Consider the following 27,032-nt stretch of genomic DNA (forward strand, 5'->3'; position numbering starts at 1 on the left):
GCCTCATTTTTTCCTCCCAAAGGAATTACTAAACCTCATAAAATTACAGTTGTTTTCCCTGAAAAAAAAAAAAAGACAAAGCAAGATTAGAATCAAGATTAGCTCGCGTGACTAACAACTTGTCTCTGGTGCATGTTAGCATCTGACAAACAAAGCACAACTTAAATGCCAATCCTTCATGCGAGTTTTTTTTTCTTGCTGTTTTTCCTTTTGTGTTGTATATTGTTGCTGCTTGTGTGTTCTCCTGCACAAGCACATGGAGCAGCTGGACCGCTTCTGACCTTAAACCCTACCTACAGGTACATCGGTGCACTGACCTCCACCTCCGCAGAAGGCTAACACCTGCTAACACTGATACCGGCGCACGCTAACGTGTTTAGTGCCCTCAAGGGGTCCAGTACTTTTCCTTACTTCTGACATAGACTAACATGCAAGCTTTTTTTTAAGGGGGGGTGCTTCTAGTTTGCACACACACATGGTTCTTTTCAACATTAGTTTGTGACATGTACTGTTTTTGCGTCCAAAGCTAACATTAAGTGGCCGATTGTGTTCTCAGATTGGAAAAACACGCTAGCATGCTGCTGAACAAATTGAATAAAAAACATTGTTTCATTTCGCCTGTGTTGTTTGGAGCAGGTGGCAACACACATGCAAGCACACACACAGGCACGTGTTAATATAACAATGTTTCTTATATTATGGATTTGTCTTAGAATGTGAAGAGATGTTGGTCCTGGGGTGTAAAGAGTTGTAAATTACTATAAGCTCTAGTATGTAAGGGTTAGGGTTAAGTTGTAAGGTTAATTCTAAGGCGTAAGGCATTCTTCGTCATTGTCATGGTCAACATGTTGTTGTCTCTAGGCTCGATAAGAAAACGTATGTTCTTCAGGTAAAAGTTGTTTGTTTGTTAGGTCATTGAGTGTAAGATAAAAGTGAGCCGCATAAAGAAACCATTGTGGATGACAATACACACCATCTGTCAATCAAACATGTTAGGACGTGCAGTCAAACAACAATTGACTAGCGACATGCTAAAAACTTCTCGCTCGTGCTTCTTGACTCCACAATGGCCTGACCGCATGAAACTGGTGATTAAAAAAACACACCACACTGAACGCATCTGTTGCATGGAGACATGTTAAAAAAACACAACTGAAGTACATTGTTTACATTTTATCAAAGAGGAAGCTGTGAGCATAGCACCAAGCTAAGCTAATGTTAGCATGTGTGTTGGTTCTATTGTGTCGTAGGTTCTAAGTTCCAAGGTTGAACTTTTTCCAGAAAGTAAATTTGGTCCAAGTTTCAAGGCAATGGTAAATCTGATTCATTACAATGCCGAACCACGCAGTGGTAAACGTGGGATGATTACACAACGTTTTCGTTTAAAAAGACAGCAAGTTGTAAAAGTGTACAAGACAAAGTAAGGGTTCTTGAGCACATTTTTTCAACCTTGTCTTGAAGTCTTGAAGTGACCTCACGCACCCAAAAAGACACATCACCATGCTAACTATGTCACATGTGTATGTGTGACTGAGTTAATACACACACACACATGCCCGCACATACACACAAGTCATCATGTTGCTGTGGCGACGGTTCAATGTTCAGGCAGGAAGCACCGCGTCCGACTGCTAATGTGACATCCCTGTGTGTGAAATGCAACATGAAAGCGTGACACTTACGGAGATAAAATGTTTTGGGTTTGTAGCTTTAAGTATTTATTACCCCCCTTATTAATATGAATAGAACAAAAAAAAATGCATCTTAGTTTTTGTTGTGCCCACACAAATTCTCTTTTTAATAGTCTACAACCCCCTATTCAAATATTATTTTTTTAAGATTAAGCTTTTCAAAATCTTTTTCACCATTCTGACCTCTATCATGCATATCTTAATTTCAAAAATTCTTTTGAGGGGATGAATAAAAAGAAACACGTAGGGCATGAAACTGTATATTCTAATATATTTCAAATATATTCTATTTATTTTATTGCGAGCAGCCAATTGAATGATTACGTAGATGTCTTACTCAAATAAACATTAATGAGAGCCTTAACTTAAGATGAAAAAAAATCACTAAATCACTACCATGTTTAATGTGACCCCCATATGCAAAACATTTGATCTCCATTTGTGAAAGATGGAAATGTGCACCATTATCATCCTCTTCGTCATCATCCCCACCATCATCGTCCTCGTCATAATCAAGCAATGAGTGAAAGCAAGCACGGAGCGCCACAATCACATTGAAGCATGTTTATTGAAATGAAATATGCTTTTTAACTTGATTTTTAAAAAAAACAACAACAAATAAAGAATGATACAAACATTGTATGTACATGAAGTTTAAGCAGAGAACAAGAAGAGGAAGAACACTGGTGTAAATCATTTAAACTGAGTGCAAAGTGTGTGTATGTTTATGTGTGTTGCGCGTCTTTGGTTTGCCTGTGCATGTGTCGTCAACACCAACAGCAGATGAGGATCATACAGTGAAACACACACGTAATATAGCGTTCTGCATTTACAGGGTGTGTCAGTAAAGAAACGAGACTACGATTTAATGCGAACGGGCTAACTCCGATTTCACAGCCTTGTGGCACATCTGGCAACTAATATACAAAGTTTTGCCAAATTTTGTCACTCTAGATTATTTTTCAGGCTTTCACTTGAAATGCAAATGACCTTGAAAGGTCAGTTTGATTTGATCTTGTGGAAACCAGCCACTGAGCTTTTGGTGTAATTGGCAGCTTTTATCCATGAGACTGGAAGACTCACAGAAAGGCATACAAGTAAAATTAAATAAGGTCAAATAAAGTTCACCTGTAAACGTACTAGTGCATTTTAGGCTCAATCAGAAATCTCACCTGAAAGGGCGCAAATCTTGACCTTTGAAAGAAGATTTTTTTTTTAGTATCTCGACCTGGGATTGTCCGTTACTGTTCTTGTAACACTACTTTTGACAGCCAGTCGTGGACATGAAGCCAAGAACAACGTCTCACTCACACACAGACACACCGAGGACATTAAATAGAACAAGGCACCGTGGGTAATAAAAAAAAAGGCCAACATTACCCACCGAGAGTCTGTGCAAACTTTTTATCTTTTCGGGAGCTTGACTGATTGTGACAACCATCAACTGAAGGACCTTCCTAACTTTTTAAAAATGTCTTCTACCAAAACATGCTGGACGGGTCCAATACCAATAGAAATCTCTCCACGATACAAAAACAAATAAACTGAAAACTCAAAAACAAAAAAAAATTAAAGTGAGGGTTTCACAGTGGTGCTTTGTCAAATAGACGCTGAACCGGGATGTCGTCTGCGTGAGAAGTCGACACTCGTAAGGATATGCTGGCAAAAGCTCCTTCAATGAACGCAAAAGTGAAAATAAACAAGACAGCATAGTAAGGCTAGACCCACGGCAAGTTTCAAATGCCCCTTTTTGTAGTTTAAGCAACAAAATGTCTCAGTAGGGTTCACTTATATGGTCTATTCCGCATCCTTCATGATGTCCATGTGGAGGGTGAAAGAAAAAAATGAAGGGAAACCAAAGCAAACGGAAAAAAAGAAAAAATGAAGATGAACGTGGTGGCAAGGGGACCCTAGGTTCGGTGAGTGCAACTTTGGTCTACGTACTTTCCCGGGGCCAAACTACCACACCCCATCGGTCCAATAGATGTCCCGCTGGTACATGGGCGCATTTGCGTAGTGGCCTACCTGTTTGCTGCTGTATTTGGGCGGGTTGGCCTTGTAGCTGTAATCCGAATATTGGTCGGAGCCTGTGGAGTTGTTGTCACCCGTGCCCACGAAGGTGTTAGTAGCAGGGAGGTCCTGCACCGCCTGGTGCTTCTTGGAGGCAGAGGGCGACTGGGGCTGAAGTTGGATAGATGGCAGCGGCGAGTTAGAGCGATAGTGGCGCCCCAGATCGGGGCTACCCGGCGGGTAGTTGAGGGGCAGATGTATTCGGGGGCTGTCGCTTACGGCTTCGTTGATGAGGTTGAACTTGAGGCCCTTCTGGAGGCTGGCCTCCTCATCATCTTCCAGAGGTTTGGCCGGTTTGGGAGCTTTGCCTTTCTTGCTCTTTTTGCCCTTGGAGTTTTTGGGTCCCTGCTTGGGGGCATACAGGTCTTTGCTCTCTTTCTTTCCCGCTTGGTATCCGCTCTTTGCGTCCTTCTGGAGCCTGTGCCGGATGACCACCACGGCCACAATGACCAGGATAACACCGGCGATTCCGGCCAGGCTTCCATACAGGATGTTACTACGCTGCGCCAGGGCATAGTTGGGGTCCCCTGCGATGTCCCGGTCCAGGGGGGTGTACAAACTGTGCCCCACCAGAGCCTCAATCACTGACACATTCCCCTTGGTGTCATTGACAAAGACATGTACCAGCGCGGTTGTGTGACGGCGTGGCTTGCCTTTGTCCCGAACCTGAACCACCAGCCGATGCAGCCCGTTGTGCTTGCCGGTGAATTTCTGCGCCAGTGTGATCTCCCCCGTGGTAGGCGAAATATGGAAGAGTCCAAAGGGGTTACCCCCAGTGATGGTGTAGTCCAGCTCAGCATTAGGTCCGGAATCAAAGTCCTCAGCATCCACTACCGCCACGAGGGTCTCCAATGGGGTGACAGGGCTCAGGTATGTGTAGGATGAGTTGGCAGGTGTGGTGACATAAGGGGCATTGTCGTTGTCATCCAGTACATTGATGGTGACGCCCACATAGGAGGAGCGAGGGGGGTCACCGGCGTCCACCGCCTTTAATTGGAAGGTGTAGGTGCTTTCCTTCTCTCGATCGAAGGAGATGCTGGACAAAATGTTTCCAGTGCCATTCTGGATGACAAACTTGCCATTGTCGGGCTCAACAAACAGCTTTACTCTGGCATTGTCGCCCTTGTCAATGTCCGTAACGGTGACCACCCCCACGGGGTTGAGTGGTGGCATGTTCTCGATGACGGAGAAGCTATAACCGCTCAGCATGAATTTAGGGTCATTGTCGTTCCGGTCCAGGACGTTAATTACCACTGTTGCTGTGCCAGTTTTGCTCGGGACGCCTTTGTCGGCTGCCGCCACACGAAACTCGTAGCGCTCTTTCTCCTCACGATCCAACAGGTTCTTTACTCGAATCTGGCCGCTACTGCCGTCAATTTCAAAGAGAGCGGTGGATGAGCGCTCCACAATGCTGTAGACCAGCTCAGCATTACTGCCACTGTCAGCATCAGCGGCCAGCACCTGTAGCACCTTGTCACCAGGCTGGTTCCCTTCAGCAAAGTCAACTTCCACAATGGCTGGGGAGAAAATGGGTGTGTTGTCATTCATGTCAGTGACCTGCACTTTTAGGGAGTTGGTGCTAGACAGAGCGGGGTTGCCGGAATCCACTGCCACGATCTCAATCCTATAATCCTTCACTCGCTCGTAATCCAGCAGCGTGGTGGTTTGCAGGAAGTATTTCCTTTTACGGTCATTGCTGGACTCACCCAAAGGCTGTAACTGGAATGGGACATCACCGGCTACCACACACGTCACCACCGCATTCTCCCCCTCGTCACGGTCCGACACTTGGACCAACGCCACAGCAGTGCCCACCGGCATGTCCTCTGAGATGTTAGCGATTCCATCCTGGTGAGTTACTAGGCCAATGCCGCGGATCTCGATAGTGGGAGCATTGTCATTCTGGTCCCGGACCTTGACGGTCACCAGGACTTTGGAGCTCTTAGAGTTTGGCCCGCGGTCTTTGGCCACAACGAAGAACTTGAGAATGCTCTCCTCCTCACGGTCCACCATGCCTTTGACATAGATGATTCCCGTGGAACGGTCGATGCGCAGAAGTCTCTGGACTGCCTCGGACATCTGGTGCAGGCTGTAGTCGATCTCGCCATTGGTGCCCGTGTCAGCATCGTTGGCGCGGACCTGAAAAGACAGACAACATGCGTTTACCCTTTCAAGGCTCACCACTTGAGTCCCAAATGACAGAACCATGAAAACATTTGAAGACATTACCAAATAAGTAGTATAATAACCCCTAACCAATGACTCAACCCATAAACCATGACAGCTAATTAACCTTCGCCATATCCATAACTCCACTCCTAACCCTGCTAATTAGCCTAGCCCACCAACCTTTACTTGAAATTCTAACCCACTAAATTTTACCGTTGACCCTAATCCTAGACTTGACCTCTAACCTAATTTATTAAACCTAACTATACACCTACACAAATATCATCCCTACACCATTAACTCTAAACATAAACCCAAACCCTTTCCTTACTCGTTCTCGCTAATCTCCAGATGTAGCCAATCCCATAATCACTCAGATTTTACCTTAACCTAAACCCTTAACACCTAAACCTCGGTTGAAGCCCTAGCCCACTGACTAACCCAAAGAGTAACCTATTAACTTTAACCCCAATTCTAAATCTGACCCCCAACCTAACCTACTAACCTTACATATAAGCCAATTTTATCCTAATCCACCAAACTCGCACGAATAAATAACCTTAACAAACTCTGACCATAACGATCAAGCAATTTCCAACATAACATTTTACTGGACATGTTAGTTCAACTAAAGAGTCCAACAGACTTTCATGACACCAGACGTATTAGTCAGATTATTTTCCGTCTTACTCCCTCGCAAAAAGTTATAAAGAGAGACAGCGACTAGCTAAGTTACCGCTAAAAATATTTCCCCTCGGTCCAGCTGGAAGCTAGAATCATTGAGACAGGCGGCGGCTCATTGCCCTTTAACGGACACAAATGAATGTTAATGCTCTTCTTCTTAATAGGACGAAAGCACAGCCTCCACTTGGGAACATTAGCAGCGGGAAGGGAGGACCCATCATAGCCGCTTGTGATACGCATTCACTCAGCCAAATAAAGCAAGTTTGATTAGGAAAACAAGAGCTGCTCTGAATGTCCAATTGTCCTGGCACATAACGTTCATTCATCTTTGGAGATCATTAGAAGAATTGTGTTTGTCTTTTTAATACTTCCTTTTCATGGAAAATAATAAGATGGCTACATGAGTGCACGTTAATGTTATTATTTTTAGAACAATACCCTACACCTGTCAGGATAAATAAAAGTCTTAATCAGACTTTTGACATGGGGGAACAAACGCTATTTTTTTTCAACTAAGAGAATTTTTAAACACGGTCAGTATACAAACTCAAGGAAGTGCACTTTGATTCTTGGCATAAGTGAGCGTTATGATGGGAGTTATTCCCTAAAAAGGTTCTTCATCTTCTAAACATATTTTCGTTCTACCCTAAGTGACAAATCCACCTAAAGCCTAACCCCGAACTATAATACACACAAATGCACGCACACACACAAGCCTCAATAAATATTTACTGGAAAGCGGTACTTGATACAGACATGCTCAGAAATTCACCTTGGCAAGTGAGACACTCTTACATCATTGTAGCAACACGGTACGTCTCTTTTCTTCATTCTGGGGTCTGCCATCCTCAAAAAGGATTGAAACATTATACAAATGTTATGCAGCTGAGAAAGGCCCAAGTTCGTAGCACAAATCATATGAGTGGGGTGAACGGTTGAGACACGCACTGTCTTGACCTATACTAAAACCCTCAGGCGGACTCACGGAACCTAAGCCCAATCCTAAACCCAAGTAGCCATAAACCTTGCTGCTAACCTTGACCCCTTAATGTCTACCACTACCAAACCTCCTGATCTTGAGCAACCATTAAGCCTCCCCCACTAATCTTATCCCTAACCACAAACACTGTTGCTTAAAAGTATGATTGAATGTCCAAGGGTTGTATTGGCACGTCCAGTTAAGTTCAACTCATCTTTAACTTTGGAGCTCAAACTGGAAGACGTTAGTGTGTCTTTTCTTTCTATTTCATGTTAATAAAAAAAAGATGAATTCAGCAGCCGTGTTCTCTTTTTAAAGCAACGTCAGGGCGTGAAAGGTTGCTTCGCTCCGCAGAATCCTCGAGGCATTTGTAAGAGCAAGACGGGAGGTTCATCCGACCTCCTAATCAAAATCTTCTTTGCCCCTTGCCGAGTGAAAGCCGACAGTCGGAAGCTGCTGATTCCAGTCGCCAGCGGTTAGCGCTGAAGAAAAGATCATTTCTCCTGCCCATTGATTTGCTTTCCAGGCGGGAAGGCTTTAAGGAGCGCCGCGTTTCACCGAGCGGCCTGTAAATTATTGACAGCTCGGGGCAGGATTGCCTATCGAGCCGACGAGCAAACGGCCGACAGAAGCGCCGTTTGTCTTCCACGCTAACAATTAACCAACGTGACCCGCTCTGACGCTTTAGCTCACATTTCTTTTTGTAGTCGATTGTCTTCGCTTGACCACTAATAAGGCAACTTGACTTTTTACGTACGCGATTCAACGTCCTGTTACCGGGATTTAGAGATTGCGAGTCGTCCGTCTTGTATTGATTGTCAGAGAAAAGATGCAGCGGACCTTATCTAAAAACCTCCCATGTCAAATGACTACTACAAGATTAGTTTTGAAAAGGACAACAGCAACTAAGGATCAGAAAATGTCAATGCCTGGAAACAATCAATTACAGCCCATCATTTGAAGGTGCTAAAAAATTTTCTGGATTCAAAAGCACACAAGTAACAAAGAATGAGGTCAATTGCGACTTGTCCTGTTGATCAAGAAAGAGAGAATGCCAAGGGGTTGTTTAAGCGACGTAAACTCTAAGAAAATATCTGGATTGCATATACAGAGTAGGCAAAAAGTGTGTCGCTAATTCATAGTCTTGTTTTTCTGTCAAACTGTATTCCTTTACATTTCTTTTCAAATAAAGCTTGCTACCTCCACATTAAAATCTGTCTAAGGATAGGTGGATTCATTAAACCATTAATTGAATCATATCAGGAAATCTACAATCAGATGCATACTTCCATATCTGAAATTAAGATTCAAAATGGTTTGTCATGGAAATGAAACTTTGGGGGGTGTTATTAATTAAGGTTGGGTTGTAATTTTTTTTTTTTAATCAACATGTTTCACATTTAGCCGCATTTATTTGAAAAGGTGTTACGTGACAAGCATCGCTTTCAATAATAGCAATAGATAATCCCTGATTGGCTGTGACCGCTCACAGTGATGGGGAGGTTTGTTACAGAATCAGCTAGACAGAAGTAAAAAAAAAAAAAAAAAAAAGCTCTTCCCAGAAGCCGCAGTTAATGTTTGACTGAAGTCGACATGCCAACAATTGCCTCCTTCACTAGCGCTACGTCACATGCTAACAAGGCTATCTTATGGGTGACTCACATGGAATTTATCACCTTGGCAAATCCTGACTGTCGCAAGTCTGTGACAGTGTGGAAGATAAAACGGGTATGTTCAGCGGCAGAAGTCCAACTTGGGAAGCAGGGACCACTTCCGACCAAAATTGACAGTTCAAATTACAGTCCGACCATTCTGCGGTGTAAAAAATGCTCTCGTACACCAAATTTGCAGAATCTATAGCCCAAGATGGCTGTGTGAAATCACGATCACTTCTTTGGCTCTTCTGTGTTGCAAGGAGTTTTACTACAATAATTCACGACAGACCTTGTCACACATCTAAAACCCCTTTCACGCTGCCCATAAAAAGGAAGCTTTTCCCCATGTTTCTGCGTGAAACATACCGGCACGGAATGGGAAACAAAGATGTCTGACGCCATTTTTATGTCACACTTGCTACCACACGGGAATATGTGTCACTGTGCAAAAGAACGAACATGAACAAAGTCAGCGGCTGGAGGCGGATGCGACAGGGACCTTGATTAGACTCTTCCAGGGCCACAATCATCCTCCACAGCTACCCGACGTCTACATTTCACCCGTGGTAAGTCTTGAAAGATCGTGAGAAACATGAGGGACTACATCAGAATGTGCGAGGCCTGGAAGGAATGCACAGCATTCGTGGTAAACCGCAAGCTGAACCGTTGTGCACCTTTGAGTCTTTGGGACTCAGCAAACCTATCTTCCCACAGTACCGTGGGAGACCGTGACAAAACTTAGCAGGACTTCAACAATGGTGAAAAGAAATGACAAAAATCTCACTTTTTGTACTCTACTTTTTCCATTCTACTGACCTGCAGCACCGAGTGTCCCAGCGGGCTGTTCTCCGCCAGCTCAGCATCGTAGTGACTTCTCTCAAACGTTGGGGCATTGTCGTTCTGGTCGGTGACGACCACCCTCAGCAGGGCGCTGCTGGCCCTGGGCGGCCGCCCACCGTCCACCACGCGAATGTTTAGGTCGTACGAGTCCTTCTTCTCACGGTCCAGGTTCCCCATGACAACCAGCTGGGGCACCTTCTCGTCCGTGTCCACCGCCACCTGCAGTCCAAAGAGGTGTTCGGCGTCGGGTCCTGTGCTCAGGGAGTATTCGGCCACGCCGTTACTAGCGGCATCACGATCGGTCGCCATGGGGATGGAGAACAGAGCCCCCACGTGGGTGTTCTCAGGGATAGACAGGGTGAGAATGGGTGAGGAGAACTGGGGCGTGTTGTCGTTGGAGTCCAGAACCTCGATGCGGCCCTCGATGAGGCGAGGCCCTGATCCGATGCCTTTCACCATGTCCGTGATGGACACCTCGAACTCCAGGTAACACTTGTCATCATCAAAGAGGTTGCGGCAGTCCTTGAGGGTCTCGCGGTCAATGGAGATCTCGGTGGTGTAGATGTCGCCCGTCTTCCCGTCTACGCGGAGGTAGGGAGAGCCAACCTCCAGCTTGTACAGGTGCCCGCTGTCAGGGAGCCCCTGGTCCGACGCCAGGCTGCCCACCAGGGTGTTGGGCGGCTGCTCCTCCAGGACCCGGTAAAGGATGTCAGTGGGGATGGCGTTGCACCACGACAGGAGTGCCGCCGCCAGGCAGAGTAGGAAGTGCCGCCTTGGGGCCGCCATTAATCTGGAAGACAAAAAAGTGGAAAAGCGTTTAGACCAGAGGGTGGAAGACAACTTTAACTCTGCGCCGCGGTAACGTTGTTTGAGCTGTGTACACGTTACATACAAAGAACAAGTGAGGTTATTGGAGAGCCAAGTGTTCTAATTCTTCTATTTCAAGTCAGCAAAAGAGCAGCAAATGCTCAGCCTGTTGCTGCTGGCCACTCATGTTGCCTCCCTGCTGTGTCACAAACACACACACACACACACACTTCCATTTGGCTGTGAATGAGTGTGTGTGTTTTCTTTGAGAACCGGTAAATAGTCCACTGATCGCCAAGGCATTTCACACTCACTCGTTACCGTGGAAACGCCGCAATCACTCAAATTGTGTCACCTTGTCATCCGATGCGTTACGATGATTATGTGTCTGACGTCACAACTGTGAAATGCATGTTTTGTTCATGTATGGCCGCCGCTGCTTTTTGTCTACATAAACAGTACATACATGGTGTAACATGATATTCATGTATACGTAGTTGTCACTCTGGTTCTATTGTGTACTGTGATCGAGTTTGTCTTCTTACTTTATAACTTGTACTTCTCGAATGTGTGACGAGAAAAGGATTTGATCATCTCTTTGAAGTACGTAATGCTACAATAAGCAACGAGCTAGCTCTTAATTTAAAACAATCTTTCCCAAGATTTCTGTTGTTATTGTATTTATTTATTTATTTATTTATTTTGCTTTGATCCATTCTGAGGAAACATCAATGTGGGAAAGTATGAAAAGCAAATAGACACACATATTCAGAGTGCGTGTGAATACACACACACACACACACGCGCATGTCAGCAAAGAGCATGTGAATGCCGCGGCTGGAATTTAGTGAGACATAAAACAAACTTCTCATGACCTCAAAACACAAAAGTCACAAATGTCACAGCATGCTTATGTCAAAAAGTTATGCAATCCATGAGAGACTAAAAGCTATTTTTGAAACTTGTTATCCTTGAGGGATTCATCACAATTGCAAAAGTGATGGAAATGGTGGTCTGGTAAAGAAAACAAACAAGAAGGCTTGTTTGGATTTTAAGATGTTTGCTTGTTCTTGTCCTAAAAAGTTGGATGAAATTGACTTCAAATGTTTTTACGAACATTTACTTTTTCAAAAGTTTGTCGTCTGCAACTTTTAATGAGGTTTTTGTGTTTTGCCATGCGACGTTCAGCATCGGCATCACGGTACTTTACACAGGTCTAGTATTCAAGTCGATTTAGTTTTGTTTGACAAAGCTACTACAAGACAAAAGACACACAGCGGAAATGTGAGAGTGCGTGTCTGCAAGCGTGCGTGCATGTGTGTGTGTGTGGGGGGGTCCAGCTAGGGCGCATGACAAAAGGGATTACACTAATGACTCCATTCACATTCTATTGTTTGATGCAGATTAACACACACGCACGCACATCTATTGACATACAGTAATCTACAGTAGCCAGTTTACGTTGTGCTTTACGTGATACGTGTTAAAAATGCCAACTTTTCATGAAATAAAATGAAAGTAAATCCAAAGTCATATGACTTTTTCATGTTCAAACCAAACCAACAAGATGGAGAATCAGATTCAAGGTTGAGGACGAGGAAAATAAAACAGAATAAAAATATTGCCACTTTTGGCAAGTCACCTGAATGCATCATGCAAAAAAAAATAAAATAAAACCTTGGTGGCAGGTGTTAACTTGTTGAAAGAATAAAAGTAAATCACACGTATATATAAACACACACGTGCTAGGGCAAAGGTTACACACTGAATCATCTTTCATGAGGGATGTAGATGTTTATGAGAGATGGCGTGGACATGTCTACTTCCTGGACATGTTTGAGTCACACTCTGGGAGATACCCGACACGTTGCGTTGACAGGTGTCAGGAGGAAAACAATAACCAGACGCACACACGCATTTGTGTGAGTGTGTGTCATGAGGTTGGCGGCCTACTTGACAGGATGTAGGGAAGGAGGTCAAAGTTGAGTAGGCCGCAAACTGTGCGCTGTGCATGTAAATAGTCTCAAGCCAAACCCTCCTTCATTCACGCGCTTTCTTGCTCCTCCAGCAGAACCGGAGAGACCGGATTCGCCGCCTCTGACTTACACACGGGCGCACACACGCACACACACACGCACGGATAAACACACTGAAACTCTAAATCCACTTACAAGAGTCTGTGTGTTTCAAAGACAGATAATAAAGGATAACACAAGTTCTTCAAGGCCTGGGGATAGCAGTATAAGGACCCAATTATAACTTTCTCATTCTTATCATTTTTAAAAGGACTCCCCCTCCTTGAATAATTCTTATCATTTTTAAAATGACCCCTCCCACCCGGAAAAAAAATTTGCTATTGAGAGGCTGGAAGTGAATTTGGTGCTTGTGTATCCCGATGAGAATGCACAGTAATGAAAAGCCTGCTCAGCAGTAAATTGAAACTGCTTTAATTCTTATCATTTATAAATATTTTACCCACACAATGAAATCTAGTTTAAGGGTGCATTTATATACTCCCAAAAAATGCCCAGGCTTTTCAACATGTGGATCCTTCTGGAAATGTTCACATTTATGGGTTCCGCACGACCATCCTTAATATCCCCAACATTCACTCATTAGTACACTTAGTAAACTTTAATATTTAGCATTTTATTCCTATTCCTATTATACCTCCTTATCACTTTATTCCTGTGACAAAATCATCTTCAAAACATGCAAAATTTTCAGAACATTTATTTTCGGAACGCTGGACACGTACCACCTCAAAATCAGCTTAATTTGTATAATTCAAACATTTTCTTTGGTAAATACTTCTAAACATGGATACTCAAGGCTTGAGTCTTCAAGTTTTAGGCATCTCATGTGAACCATTTTTGCATTATTTCTATAACAAATTCAAAGGCTTCAACACACGCCGGAATATCTTTATAGGTCCTAGATACAACCCCGCCCAGGAGACAGGCCCCCCACATACACAGAGCTTTGAGAACATGTTTCGAGCATGGGTATCCAAAACCACTCAATTTTCATTAAATATATTTTTTATCATTAATCCCACAACGAAATTTGAATAGGCTTGCTCTCAAAAACATAATTTAACAACACATGCAGACAAGGTCCTAGATACCCCCCCCCCCTTGGCTTTTAAACTACTTCCGAGCAACCACCCCCCCCCAAAAAAAAAAATAGAAAGCATCTGCGCTTGCCACCAGCCAAGCTTCAAATTGCAAAGAAGTCCATCGTGTGAGGAACTCGCATTTACGGAAAACCGCTGATGACGCAAAGAAATGCGCTTTTCAGGTCCCGAGAAAGATGATGAGGATGTGATTGCGTTAATTTTCATTTTTAATTATTCCAAACATCAGCACCTGCCAAAAGTGGATCTGATGGATATCAAATGCAGCATGCATGTTCATTTTTCTTGGACGCACAGAAATCACACTTAGTCATTTGATTCTGGGGTCATTTCTAGGCAGAGGTCCAACTAGGACACTCTCCATTGGGATTCATTTGTCTCAGCTCGCAAAAACAAAAACGAGGAGGTGTGGTGACCCTTTGAGTAAAGCTCGTCAAAAATGAGCTCCGGAGACACAGTCTGTCAAGGAGTTCACAAACTTGAGATCAGACAGACTTTCTTTGTACTAAGATCGTATATGGAGCGCACCAGAACGCAAACCAGCACGACTGCTAGTGCCAGGCAGGTTCTATTGGATTCAGCTGGACGGGGATCGATACGGATCAATGCTGCTTTAAGTGCAATGAAGGCGGAAATGAACACGCTATTGGTTTTAATCTCGAATTCATTTGGACAACAAGTGTTTCAAATCGCAACATTCTTCAACAACGCACATTCGTTCTTTAAACTATTTTAAAATGTCTTTGAAAGCGAGTCATTGTAGTTCAAAAGAATCATGGAGAATGTGATGCATGTGAGCAGGTGGCTGTTTTCCTACCTGGAGCGGGTGAGCGCTGCGCGGTAGCCTAGTTTGGAGCACTCCAGGCTCCGCTTGTCGTCGGTGTCCACTCCGGAACTCGGAGAGTGCGAAAAAGCAGGAAAAATGGGATAAAAATCCACACGATTGAAGAGTGAATAGCAGTTGAAATCCAATTAAGCCAAGAGAATATTCCTCTCTCAATTAAGTCCACTTTTTGCGAGTGAGATACGGATCAGCCGTCTACGCGGCGGAGGTCCGCATCACGTCCGAGGTTCTGCGAGGCGGTGGTGGAGGAGGTTCCGGTTCTTTGGAGCAAGAAGTGAGCGGGGGATGTAAACAAATTTAAGTTAAAAGGAAATGGAGGGAAAAAAGAGGATAAAAGGAAAAAAGATTATCAAAGAAAAAAAAACTGTCAATTCGCAGTGCCGTCTGATACTGTCCGGTTCCGGTGCGCCTCGGCTCGGTTGCTCGCTGCTTACTCGCGTGCTGCTAGGCTGCCGCCCGGGTGATGACAAACTGAAGCACAGTCTTGCAAGCTTGCAACTACTCTTTCGCTCGCGCTCTCTCTCTCGTCCATTGAGCGAATGTCTCTCTATCACAGGGACGGGAGGAGGGAGGAGTGGTGTGTGCGTGCGTGTTGGGGGGGTCGGCAAACGGTCTGGAAGTTCTTCTATTTTACACCATTTATATTCAAATTTAAAAAAAAAAACATGTTGGCATGGCTGTTCTCCTCAAATCAAGAAGCGCTTTAAAAGCTTTTGTAATTATTTGCTTGTCAAGCCACACAACCACGTATGCGCATTCTGACCTCAACAGCAAACGCCCCACACTGCTTCCCTAACCTCCACCTCTGTATTTATCAATATTTTCCGACTACAATAAATAAAAATCATTTATCTTTTGCACTTTACCATTCTCGAGCGGCAGTGTGCGAGTGGCTGTGCCTGTGCGTGAGTCGCGGAGATCCGTGAGGTTGCCATCTGCCGGGCTTTGACCGCCCTCTACAGGCTACTTTTGGAAGGACAAGGCGGGGGACTTGGTGAAGTTCTGCATAGCCAACCGTAGATTGTATTTGCTCATGTTTGAACAGTTCCATGCTCGTTTGAAAGAGGCGGACGCAATTGAAATTTCGATTGGGTCGCAAGCTTGTGACAAGAGGTCATTAAGGAGAGTCAACACGGTGGTCAGGAATAGTGAAGAATGGGAGAACAGTAAAAGGAATTATATATATGGACACATAGATAAGCTGCTTGAAGCTGAGGCATTTAGTTTTTTGTCTGTGTTTATGTGTTAAGGACTTATGTAGTCTTAGTTTTTTTTTAGAGTGAGTGCGCTTTATATTTAAGAGATTACTTATTATACTGTACTTTAACAGTGTTGATGTATCCGTTTTTATAAAGTCGCTGATTCTTTATAATGTGTCCTTTTGTTTTAGTTTCTTTATGTCATAAGCTTGATTCCAAAATGTATTAATTGCCATGCAGTTGCTGTTTCCCTTATACAATTTGTCCTGTTGTTATGTCAACCTTTATTCTGATGCCTTACAGTATGTAAACTCGGTTTACCCTGCGAGAAATTGTCAGTGCGTCGAGCTTTCTTTCAGGTAGCATGTCTAGTTTTTTTAAATGCCCAGGCCTGCTCCTTTCTGTTGACACTCGACACTCTTCAACTTTTGTATCATGACTGCTTCTGGGTCTCCTCTCATGACAAGTTTTGATTTCAGTAGCAGCATTCGATACGTTAGTAGCCGTAAACACCCAAGCAAAGGTTAATAAAATTATGTACACATTCCTATATTTCATACTCTTAAGTTGTTTAATATTTAGAGATACAGTAGTTCTTTGTTTTCACTTGATCAGTGAAAAACAACATCACTCTAATGTACAGTATGTAGAGTTGTGTAAGATTTTATGACTTCATTCTTCCCTTGCTTGAACAAAGACTTCCTTTTTAGCGACGTGACTTGACTTGTTTGATTTATTTTTCCTAATTGGAGCTTGAAACTTAAAGGCTACAATTTGAGACTTGCCCTTATGTGATTTACGACCACCTCTGGTGGCAACACAGACTGTATATTTGTTGCTGTATTAGTACAGAGTTCAGAGTTCAGAGAGCGGGTCATAGCCATTCCAGTTTAATATTCATCTATGTGATGTAATTGACGGTATGCTACAAATTCATCCAATGAGCACTCAGTCTTATTGTATCACTTCAAGACTACTAAAAAGTCAAATCATAAAAATAAAGTCCTCATTGTCAACTGGCAGGAAGAACATAATGGTTTTCATCCTGTTGGTGTCGAATTATAAGAATATATGCATTGATTGACATGCACGTAAACTCAACTTTGTTGTATGTACACAATCCATCCGCCTGTCGGTCGATCCACCCACCCAAAACCAACCAACCAACCAACCAACCAACCAACCAACCAACCAACCAACCAACCAACCAACCAACCAACCAACCAACCAACCAACCAACCAGAAGAATAAACTGTGGCTAAATAATGATCATTTGCTTTATCTGGGCTAGTGTAGATTGTGTGTGTGTGTGCGTGTGTGCGTGTGTGTGTGTATGTGTGTGTGTGTGTGCGTGTCTGTGTGTATGAGCATACGTGTGAGCGTGTGTGCACGTGCGAATGTGTGTAAAAACTAAAAGCAGCTTACAAAGTGTATGTGGATTATCTTGTTCAGCATCTGTTCAATACAAGCCAAAAACATCATTAGAAGCATTATTAAAAATAAGAGATTAAAAAGACATTATTAAAAAAATCATAAAAACCTCATTGAGAACATTAAAATACATGAGGAAAAATATTACAAACACAAAATAAAACTAAAAGCATTATTCAAATTACCATGATCAAAATGCAATATTTAAAAAATTAACGTACTAAATTATATAAAAACAGCCAAAAGCATTAAAAACATCATGTTAAAGAATTGGTTTTTTTTGCAAATCAATGCATGAAAGTAAAACACCAGTATTTATTTTTATTAAAGACCTAAAATGAAAAAAATAATGCGTTAAACACAAAGATAATAACAAATACTTAAAAAACAAATTAATAAAAAAGTAATGCTGTTTGATGTCATAACATGAAGCAAAATGACAATAAAAGCACAAATAAGAAATATTCAAAATAACATCTCCAGAAGATTAGTTTATGAACTCCAATGATGTAATGGCTCCAAGCCCCGCCCACCTGGTGTGCAGCATGACAATAAAACAAGACGAGGACACGTCTACTGGTTGCCGTTTTCCCTTTTGTTTGTTCTGTTCTGTTTTTTTTTTTTTTTCATCCCGAGGGCGGACAAGAAGTTTTTCTCCGTGGTCTCCGAGCCCCCCAGCATCACCGCTCGCTTCCCGGCATTCGTTGCAGTCATTAACCTTGTTGACCATGCGTACCGAGTGGTCGCCTTTAATATCCTCATCAATATTCTCCGGACGTTCACCTTGGTACAGTTCACAAATGCACAAACAAGTTTAGAAAACACGCTTATTGATTCGCCAAATTCACTATCGTTGCATTTTTATTTGACATAAAAACATCATAAACATTCAAGACAATTTATTTGTATTGAAATAATGGATAGCTCATTAATCAAAAATGCTAAGCTACTAATACAAGGCCTTTGGTGGTGAGGTTAACTACTAGGCTTGCACCATTAGAATGTTCAACAACTCTAACGAAGTTTTTCATTAACAATTTTATCGTACTACTTGTAAATCAAAGGCTTATAAAAAATGCTCAAGTACTGAGTAATGAGGCTCGCTTCAGTCCAAACTTTGGAAAACCTGTCTGCAATTGAAAATAAAATACGTGTAAAATTAAAAGTTCCTACTTTCTTCATCAAGCCGGGAGCACCAAAGTCACAAAACAACAAAAGCAAAACATTCAATCACAAAGAATAAAAAAGACCATAAGAAACTTCATTATCCAAGGCCATTCAATTAGCGATGCAAGATGCTATGCTAATAAGCTAATCGTTCAGTCCTCAGACTCACACTATTTTTAAAAAACGTCCCCCAAAATGGAGACGTGGTGGAAAAGTATTTTCAAATGCTGACGATAACTCATTTGCCTCAGGAGTTTAACAACCTTATACAACTTCAATCATCATTTTATGCAAAGTTTTGACCCTTGTTGACCCATGTTATCGTTGTTACCACCGCTGTTGTTCTTTGTATATTTTGCACGGATCCAACCACTGTAAAATCATAAATAAGTCCAGACATTGTTTTACATTGTTGTATTTTTCATCACTTTTGTTGTACTTAATGATTTAATTTTTTGAAAAAAACCACTGGTATTGAATTACAATGCGTTAGGTCACGAACGGTACCTGTCACTAAATATGCAAATTAATTAGAGGCACACAGTAAACATCTTTCAATAAGATTGCAAGGATCTTTCCCTGAGGGCATGCACGCACGTGCGCACACACACACACACACACACACAAACCAAAAAGAGATGAGTAAATAGGAATCAAAGCTTTGAGACAGAAAACAAAAGCAACGACAAGCCCAAAACTTGTCACAATTAGGGAAACATTTGTTACATCAAACAAATCACTGTTAATTATACATGCACACACACACACTGTTGAGAATTGAGGAGAAATGATTTTATCACGCAGTTTCTACGTTGAGAATTTCTCAAATGTATGTTTACAGTGTCACTTGATGTTAGGCAGACTTGATCGAAAGGCCAATGGCAATTTTTTTTTAATAATGCCAATTCCAACTTAAGACGAATCAGGTTTTCATTTGAGCTGTTATTGGTCGCTTGGCAGAATTCTCCCACAATCCGACGAACCAATGCTGTAAATTTAATCACACCGGTTCATTTGTAGGCATTTAAAGTAAATAAATAAATAAACAAATAAATAAGAATATCTGGACTCTGTTGTTAACCAAAACATTACATTAGCCTTGTCAAACTAGAGTTAATCACCATCTTTCCCAGCTGCCTCGAATGTAGCACGGCCGAGAGGCAGCGGCGTGAGCGGCAGCCGTGACGGGTGATGGAGGCGGCCCACCCGAGGCCCTGACCTGGGTGCGCGGTTCGATACCCGTTGGCGCTCATTACGGGGGTGGGGCACCGTTCAGGAAGCGCACCTGCCGGCAGCCAATAAGACGCTGCCCCCACAGGTCCCGCCTACACATGAGCGTGTCTCAAACGCACTGTATGCTGCCAGGGAGGTCAGGGAGAAATCAAATTATTATTATTTGTTTTTATCCTGCAGGAAAGTCTTCATCATGCATTTAAATAAACTTCAACATTTCATGCAATATCAAAAAGTTGTTTTTGTAATTCACTACTGGTCCAAATTGGGAAGCAAAATCTCGATGAGGGTTTGATTTTAAAGGATCACTGGAAAAGGACAAAACCGTAGTCGTAGTTTTTCTGTGGCTACCAAATTTCATGTTGCAAAGGCAAACTGGCTTTGAGGGCTGAATCTTGTAATTTGCACCCAGCTTTTTCAAAATGATGGCTGTGTGAGGTTCACCATAGTTAGCACCATGGCTAACCTTTAGCCCTCCGGCGGTGTGTTTGTTGCGCTGATGTAATGAGCGCAGGCGGGCGGCGGTCATATTAACGGTGCCCCTGAACACCTCGCTACCATTTGCAGCATTTCACCTTTAACTCCTCACCAGCACATCGGGAGACTTTTTTATTTTTTTATGAAGATGTTCATGATGTATCATTACCTACAACATGAGGAGGTTGAGGGGGCAGAGAGAAGGAAGTACAGGGGTGGAGGTGTGATGATGATGATGATGGCAGGGAGGTTAGCTGGCTTGGAGAAATAGTAAATGAAAAATAACGATCGTTTTCCGCTTTCTCCTTTCTACCTCCTTCCTTCTCCTCGTCTGGCTGCTCCTCACTTGAACATTAGCACATATGAACAACATGAGGTTCACTTAAAGACGCTTCAGAAATTCTCGCCTGGACTCCTGCACATCCTGTGCCATTTCTCCCCCGTCGTCTCTTTTCATTCGTTTCGTTTTCACTCGTCAAGTCGTGCTCTCTCCCCCCACTCTCCTTCTCATTCTCCAAGTTTTCTTTCTCCTCGTCTATTTCTTCCTCATCCTTCCATTCATCCTTATGCTCCTCTTCCACCATCCTGTCCCCGGTGTCCTCCTCATTCCACTCAATCCCTTCTCTGCTTTTCTTGGCTCTATGTTCACCCTACGTGGGCGTCCTTCCCTAGTCCAACCAGCAAAGCGTCCTCGGCCTGAGTGAATCATCTCACCTGAGGTGTGCCAAACCGAGCCCGGCTCTCCGCTGCCACCACACACTCCCGCTTGCCAGAAAGCCAGATTTCCCTCGATAAAAATCTTCACAAATTACACATTTATATTTTTCCATTCACAATCTAAAAGTCTTGCCCAGTGTATACTATCAGTTAAACATCATTTGCCGCAGTAAATTCTTTTTTCAAATTAACCAAGCCAAAAGCAACTTCACCACTTTCTCACGAGAGGAAACTCTTTTGTGTTCCCCCAGATCTCAAAGATCTCCTGCGGTAGTGAGATAGAGCTGAAGCAGGTTATTTCTGGACTTGAATGTGTGAAGAAGGTGTCAACGGTGCGCAGATGAGAAATAATAAAAACATCTGCTAACAAGTGCGTTAATTGGCATCGCTGCGTGCATGGAGTAAACATCAGACAGGGGAATTGTCACCCTCCCCCCACCCAAAAGAGGCGATTTCCAGACTTTCTGATTGAGATTCTCTGGCCGATCACGGCTTCCCGTAAGAGCTCCGCTAAGGTCTTAATGGCGGCCGGCATATGTCTGCTAATCTGATTTGTGTGATTGAGTGGAAGGGGGGAGATGGACTGGAGCCGGAAGAGGGACATTTAGGGATGAATGAACACCACAGATTGTGTTGTTGTGCATTTTGTCGAGCGCTTAAGTGGGTCATATGCGCCAAGTGAGTTGTGTAGTATCCAATTCCAAACGTTCTCCTGGAAGTAGCAGACTGACGTTTACTCATGGCACAATTCGCCATCCAAATATTTCCGATTCACTGAGTTGATTCTTTGATTTTAGAGCTTTTAAGGAACCAAATCAACAAATTAATTGCAAGGTCATATTAAAGTTGAAAATTTCCTGCTACATTTATCCAACAGTCTCCAAACTTGGTGAAGCCAAAGAATGTAGCTCACCTTTTGTTTATTTACTTTTAGTGATTTACTGATCTTTACCTTAAGGAGAAAGTCTCGAGTCAAATTCACTGGATGACGGGGTCAAAAATTTGCAATAAACCCTATCACGTTATCAAAACAACTGTTGTTATATGCAAAATTACACAATATAAAGACGCAAACAGAAAACAAATGTAGCCTCTGTGGCTTGAGCTAAAGATAAATAATAAATAAGTAAAGGCCATTCATAATAACCGTAAAAAGGGGGGATTACCCAATGCGTACGTATTTGCATGTTGTGTATTTATTCCCTATTCAAACATTACCCTCTTACATGTGGGTCACCCCCGGACCCACGCTGGTTAACCTTTCACCCCCGGACACAATAAACCGGTGGATTAATCAGGAAGGCGCAATGCCGACCAGTCGCTAATCCGCCATAATCCATGTTCGTTCGATCGCCTTTTTGGCTGCAGATTAAGAAGCGAGAGTGCTAAAACACTTTCTCGCCACGGTAAAACACAAGAAGAAGAAAAGAAAAAGTGTTTACATATGAGGGAGGGGAGGAGGCGAGGCATAATCCAAGCCAGGACAAAGCGGCGAACACAATTAAAGCAAGGTGGACGTGTAGGCAGATAGCGGCCGGCGCAGCACGTTTAATCCCTGATAAACTCAACACTTAATCCATCGTTTAGGCCCAAGAAACAACGCGTTTACAACCACACAATTTTTTTAATTGTCCACTTGGGATGACTAAAGCTCCTTAACTGGGCTACAAATGCCAACAAGAAAACAAAACAACAATAGAAACCAAAATGACTATGACTGAATGCGGCTAGAATCGAGACGAGCTGAAACATTGTAGCATAGCAACGTAGCACAGTGTCGCAGCATAGTAGGGCCAACACGGCGTAATATTGCGGTATAAAATCAAACCAGATTATTGTATACGTATTATTATCACAGTGTGACATCACCATATGTTAACACCATGGTTTAACATTGTAGAAAATATCGTAGTTTATCATTGTGCTGTTAGCATAATATTGTAGGATAGTATCATTTCTTAAAATTGTGGCTAGGGGTGGAACATTTTTTCAAAACTGTCCAAACTACTCAATTTAACAGTTTCGACTGATGTGATTTGATTATCACAGAAAGAGAACTGCAGTGTAATGAGACTCTATACAGACGCAAGATATAAACTAAAAAGTAAAATTTTTCCAACGTCTTCTAAATGTGTGCGTCTCATGGCATACAATCTGAGAATATTATTGGAAAATAATACTGTACGTTTAAATTATAGTGTGAGATCATTTTTGGTCTTTACCATTGCGCTTGATGTCAGAAAATTTGTGTACCGTAATCAAGCAAGGATGTCAAGAATCATCAAAGGTATTGCGACAAATGTGAACGCTGATAAGAGGGAAGACGCGTCACATTTCCACATTAGAGCTTGTAGAAATGTTTCGACGAGACGGGACAATTTCACACATACACGCACTCTGTGTGTGTGTGTGTATATGTGTGTATGTGTGTGTTAATCTGACATGCACTTTGAAGCGAGGCTGCAGATTGAATTAAGGTTTTGAAAGGCTTTGGGATGGTGTCTCACGGTCTCATGGCGGCGTGCGAAGATTAAGGGCGACGATGAAAAGGGATTCCAGTTAACAGCTTACATTACCACGGAGCGGCGCTTGATTTCGGAGCCTGAAATGAAGGAGCCGCGCCCTCATCACCACTGCAAAATGGACCACGGCCGGGCCACGGACAGCTCTGGGGAGGGGGGGGGTTTGGTGGCCCGAAGGAAAATGTCAAGTGATTGGTTAGGCAATTTGGGCCAATCAGAGGCGTCGTCTGATGGATGAAGCCAACAAAGTTGGATTTCAGTTACCACTAAATGGACCTGTCTCAGTTTTTTGGTGGTCCTTGAGATTTGATAGCCATGTCTATCTTGAGCAGACCCACAAAAAAAAGTCGCAAACAATATCAGATGAAACACAGAGTCTACCATTTTGGTTTGAAGTAGATATTTTATGGCCTTATCCAGGGCAGAAAGGAGTTTCAAATTACTCCTACACAAAAAGTCTAAAGACACCAGGCCCAAAAAGTCAAAGGAAGTCTTTTTTGGGGAGCATTTTTGCCCTCTTCTGAGGTCCTTCAAAGACAAAATCCTTCTACGGACAGAATTTGTGTCTTTTGGAAATTTCTGTTTGACATAGTTGCATATAATTTGCAAATTATGTCTATAATGAGCAGAACTCCCAAAAAAAAACAAAAAAAAAACCTCAAGAATCCATGCTCGAAACATGAAGTCAACCATCTTCATTTTTGGTGTCCCTTTTACTAGGTTGCGATTGAAATCTTTTTTTTTTATGCTCCCTGCTTTATCATTTCCAGTATCAGCGACATCCTGAAATGCTACGGTGGACATATCAAACAAGCACACTCAGGTGTGTGCGTCACCACATATAGATAATCAATAAGCTTTGATTAACCACGTGCAGGCTGATTGATGGCGCTGTCTATTTGCTGGAAAACAGGCCACACGCGTACACAGGTGACACGCATTGATCAGCAACAATCCATAAAAGGCACAAACAGCACAACATTTAATCGTCACCTCCCTGACATTAACGTGCATGAAAGCGGGTGTAATTTTTATGAATGGATATCACATGTGTGACCAAATAAAAAGTCAACTTAGACAAATAAGTCAAAGTTGCTTGGTTTGTTGGCGTGCAAAAGCATTCACGTGTTGATGGCTAATTAGTACGCAGGTGTGACAGCAGGCCGCCGCCATTGCCGAGACAACGGCAGACATCATTTTTCAAATGTGTCAAGCATGACACATGTTGACTTCTGCCACGTGACTTTTAAAACTTTGATTTAAATAGAAATGGTGCACAGATGGTGGGAAATAATTGAAGCTTTTAAACAGTGAACAATGGAAGCAGTTACAATAAGCCTGAAAACTCAGACGCAGACATTGTTTTTCTTTGCCTGCATTTCCATTTGAGCTTTTTTTAGGATCTACTTATGGTCGACGTGTATACCCAATTACTCCTTGCTCTGGAAAATTTTTCTGCAAATGGCTTTTTGAGACCTTAATTGTGTCTATTCATGTTAATAGTCTATCAAGATTCTTGTTGCTAAATGAAATTGGCCTTGAAAGCGGTATGTCATTTTTTTTAAGTGCAGTTAGCCACAACCTATTGAGATAAAAATGAATTATTCAAACTAAAATTAAAGAGTGAGTGTTTTGGGGCTTGGCTTTCCATGACTTTTTTGTGGGTCTCCTCATGATTGACATACCTACAAAATTTCTCGTTGCTAAGTCAAACAGGCTTCCTAGGGTGAATGTTTAATGGCTTATCTTTTGCTAATACTTGTACTATTCAAGGCAGTGCAGTAGATTATAATGAAATGTTTTCGATAGCTGTTTATAAAAACAATATTAATGTTGAAAATGAGATGTAATTCTAATTGCTGACAGTGAAAATTTAAATTTGTACCGTATTTTCCGCACTACAGTGCGCCTTATAATCCGGTGCGCCTTACATATGGACCAATATGGATTCGTGGATGAGGACTAATTTATTAAAGTAAGCTTTACATGTTTATTTTTTGTGTTGTGTGATATTAACGTTTGAGCAACGTTGAGTTATTGATATATTGTTGTTGTTTTCACTATTTCGAGTGTTACTATATTGTGATTGTATTAACGTTTGAGCAACGTTGAGTAATTTATTATAGTTTTAAAATGTGCCATTCATTGAAGGTGCGCCTTATAGTACGGAAAATACGGTAACTTGTTTTGTTGTCATTTTATAAAATCAGTTGATAGACGAGAAATATTCTTAATCCAAACTGCGAGACAACTTTTATACAACTTTTTTGAAAAATACATTTTGTACAACTTTTATTCCAGTGAGGTGAAGAGCACCGACAACTTCTGAGATGCGCCAGTGTCTCAGTTGAAGATTTTTTGTTGGGGTGGATGATCATGGCCGGCGGGCGACTGACCTTGTGCGCCGCACCAAGCGATAGCGGCCGGCCCTGAGGAGGATTGTGGGTAAAAACCCCCAAGGCCACTGCACGGCCGCTACAAAGAATATGCCGCGGGGAGGGGGAGCAAAGGAGGGGGGTCGGGTACGAGCCGGCGGACCGCCAAGGACACGATGCCCGCGGCCATGCGCAAGCTAGCGCTCAAGCTCTGCTCACTTCAGCTCACTTGAGACAACAACTTGTGTGCTATTTATATTTCATACGGCAACAAGCACATCTTATTTCCGCTTTACAGCCAAGGACATAGTTGTTTTGTTTCTCGCTACTATTCTTCCTTTTGTAGCGTTTTAATTTGTTAAAAAAAAAATGCATAGGCCAGCTCAGTTGGGAAAGACTAGAACGTTAGAAGTTACATGAAGTCCAACATGCATGTACAATAGAATTCCCGCCAAATTCCACCTCGTAATATAAGCCTCATCAATCAACCTTGTATCTGGTAACGCATTTTGGTTTGAAGGTACTATCATTCTGAGATTTGGGTGGTGGTGGTGGTGTGTAATGTAATTATTTTGTGTGATTTTGCCATAATGACAGGACCTACAAAAATGTTTGAAAATGAACAGGAAATCTGCCATTTTGGTTTTAAGGTGGTTTGTCTGTTTAGGTCATTTTTTTTTTTCAGATTTTTGAGGAATTATACCCCTCCACACCACAATAATCCATCAAATGGAATATAATGGGGTTGTCCAACATGACAGAACTCACGAGAGAGGAACCATGACTAAAAAAGAATGGAAAATATGCCAATTGAGGGTGGTCATCAATTTTGGTTTGAAGGTACAGTATTGTTTTTTGTAGGGATTTAAAAAATATGAACACAAATAAGTGCCCCTGCCACAAACGTCATCGACCAATGTAAAGTTTGGTGGGATTGGCTATCATGACAGGACCCACAAAAAAAAAACTCAAGGACCAATTGCCTTCAAATGAATGGAAAGTCTGGCATTTTGGTTTGAAAAAAGCTTGTCATTTT

At 42.5% G+C, this 27,032-nt stretch overlaps 1 protein-coding gene and 1 long non-coding RNA gene across 4 annotated transcripts in view; both read right to left on the reverse strand.

Annotated features, from left to right (window-relative positions):
* Positions 1-15,408, reverse strand: part of LOC125965703 (protocadherin-1) — a 79,701-nt gene extending 64,293 nt beyond the window's left edge. Inside the window, exons 1-3 of one of the 3 annotated variants that reach the window (XM_049733955.2) lie at positions 14,849-15,408; positions 10,065-10,878; positions 3,717-5,900 (exon numbers count right to left, since the gene is read on the reverse strand). In XM_049733955.2, coding sequence (XP_049589912.1) covers positions 3,717-5,900; positions 10,065-10,874 — 2,994 coding nt within the window. In that variant the 5' untranslated portion in view covers positions 10,875-10,878; positions 14,849-15,408. The remainder of the gene's footprint in view (positions 1-3,716; positions 5,901-10,064; positions 10,879-14,848) is intronic. The other 2 variants (XM_049741579.2, XM_049757116.2) reach the window with 2 other exon arrangements.
* Positions 15,409-17,402: 1,994 nt separating this feature from the next.
* The window catches only part of LOC125986893 (uncharacterized), a 58,875-nt gene continuing 49,245 nt past the window's right edge, over positions 17,403-27,032 (reverse strand). Inside the window, exon 3 of the long non-coding RNA XR_007487802.2 lies at positions 17,403-18,288. This is a non-coding gene — a long non-coding RNA (uncharacterized lncRNA). The remainder of the gene's footprint in view (positions 18,289-27,032) is intronic.

This window comes from Syngnathus scovelli, chromosome 1 (genome assembly GCF_024217435.2).
Source record: "Syngnathus scovelli strain Florida chromosome 1, RoL_Ssco_1.2, whole genome shotgun sequence".
In the NCBI taxonomy this organism is placed as follows: domain Eukaryota; kingdom Metazoa; phylum Chordata; class Actinopteri; order Syngnathiformes; family Syngnathidae; genus Syngnathus; species Syngnathus scovelli.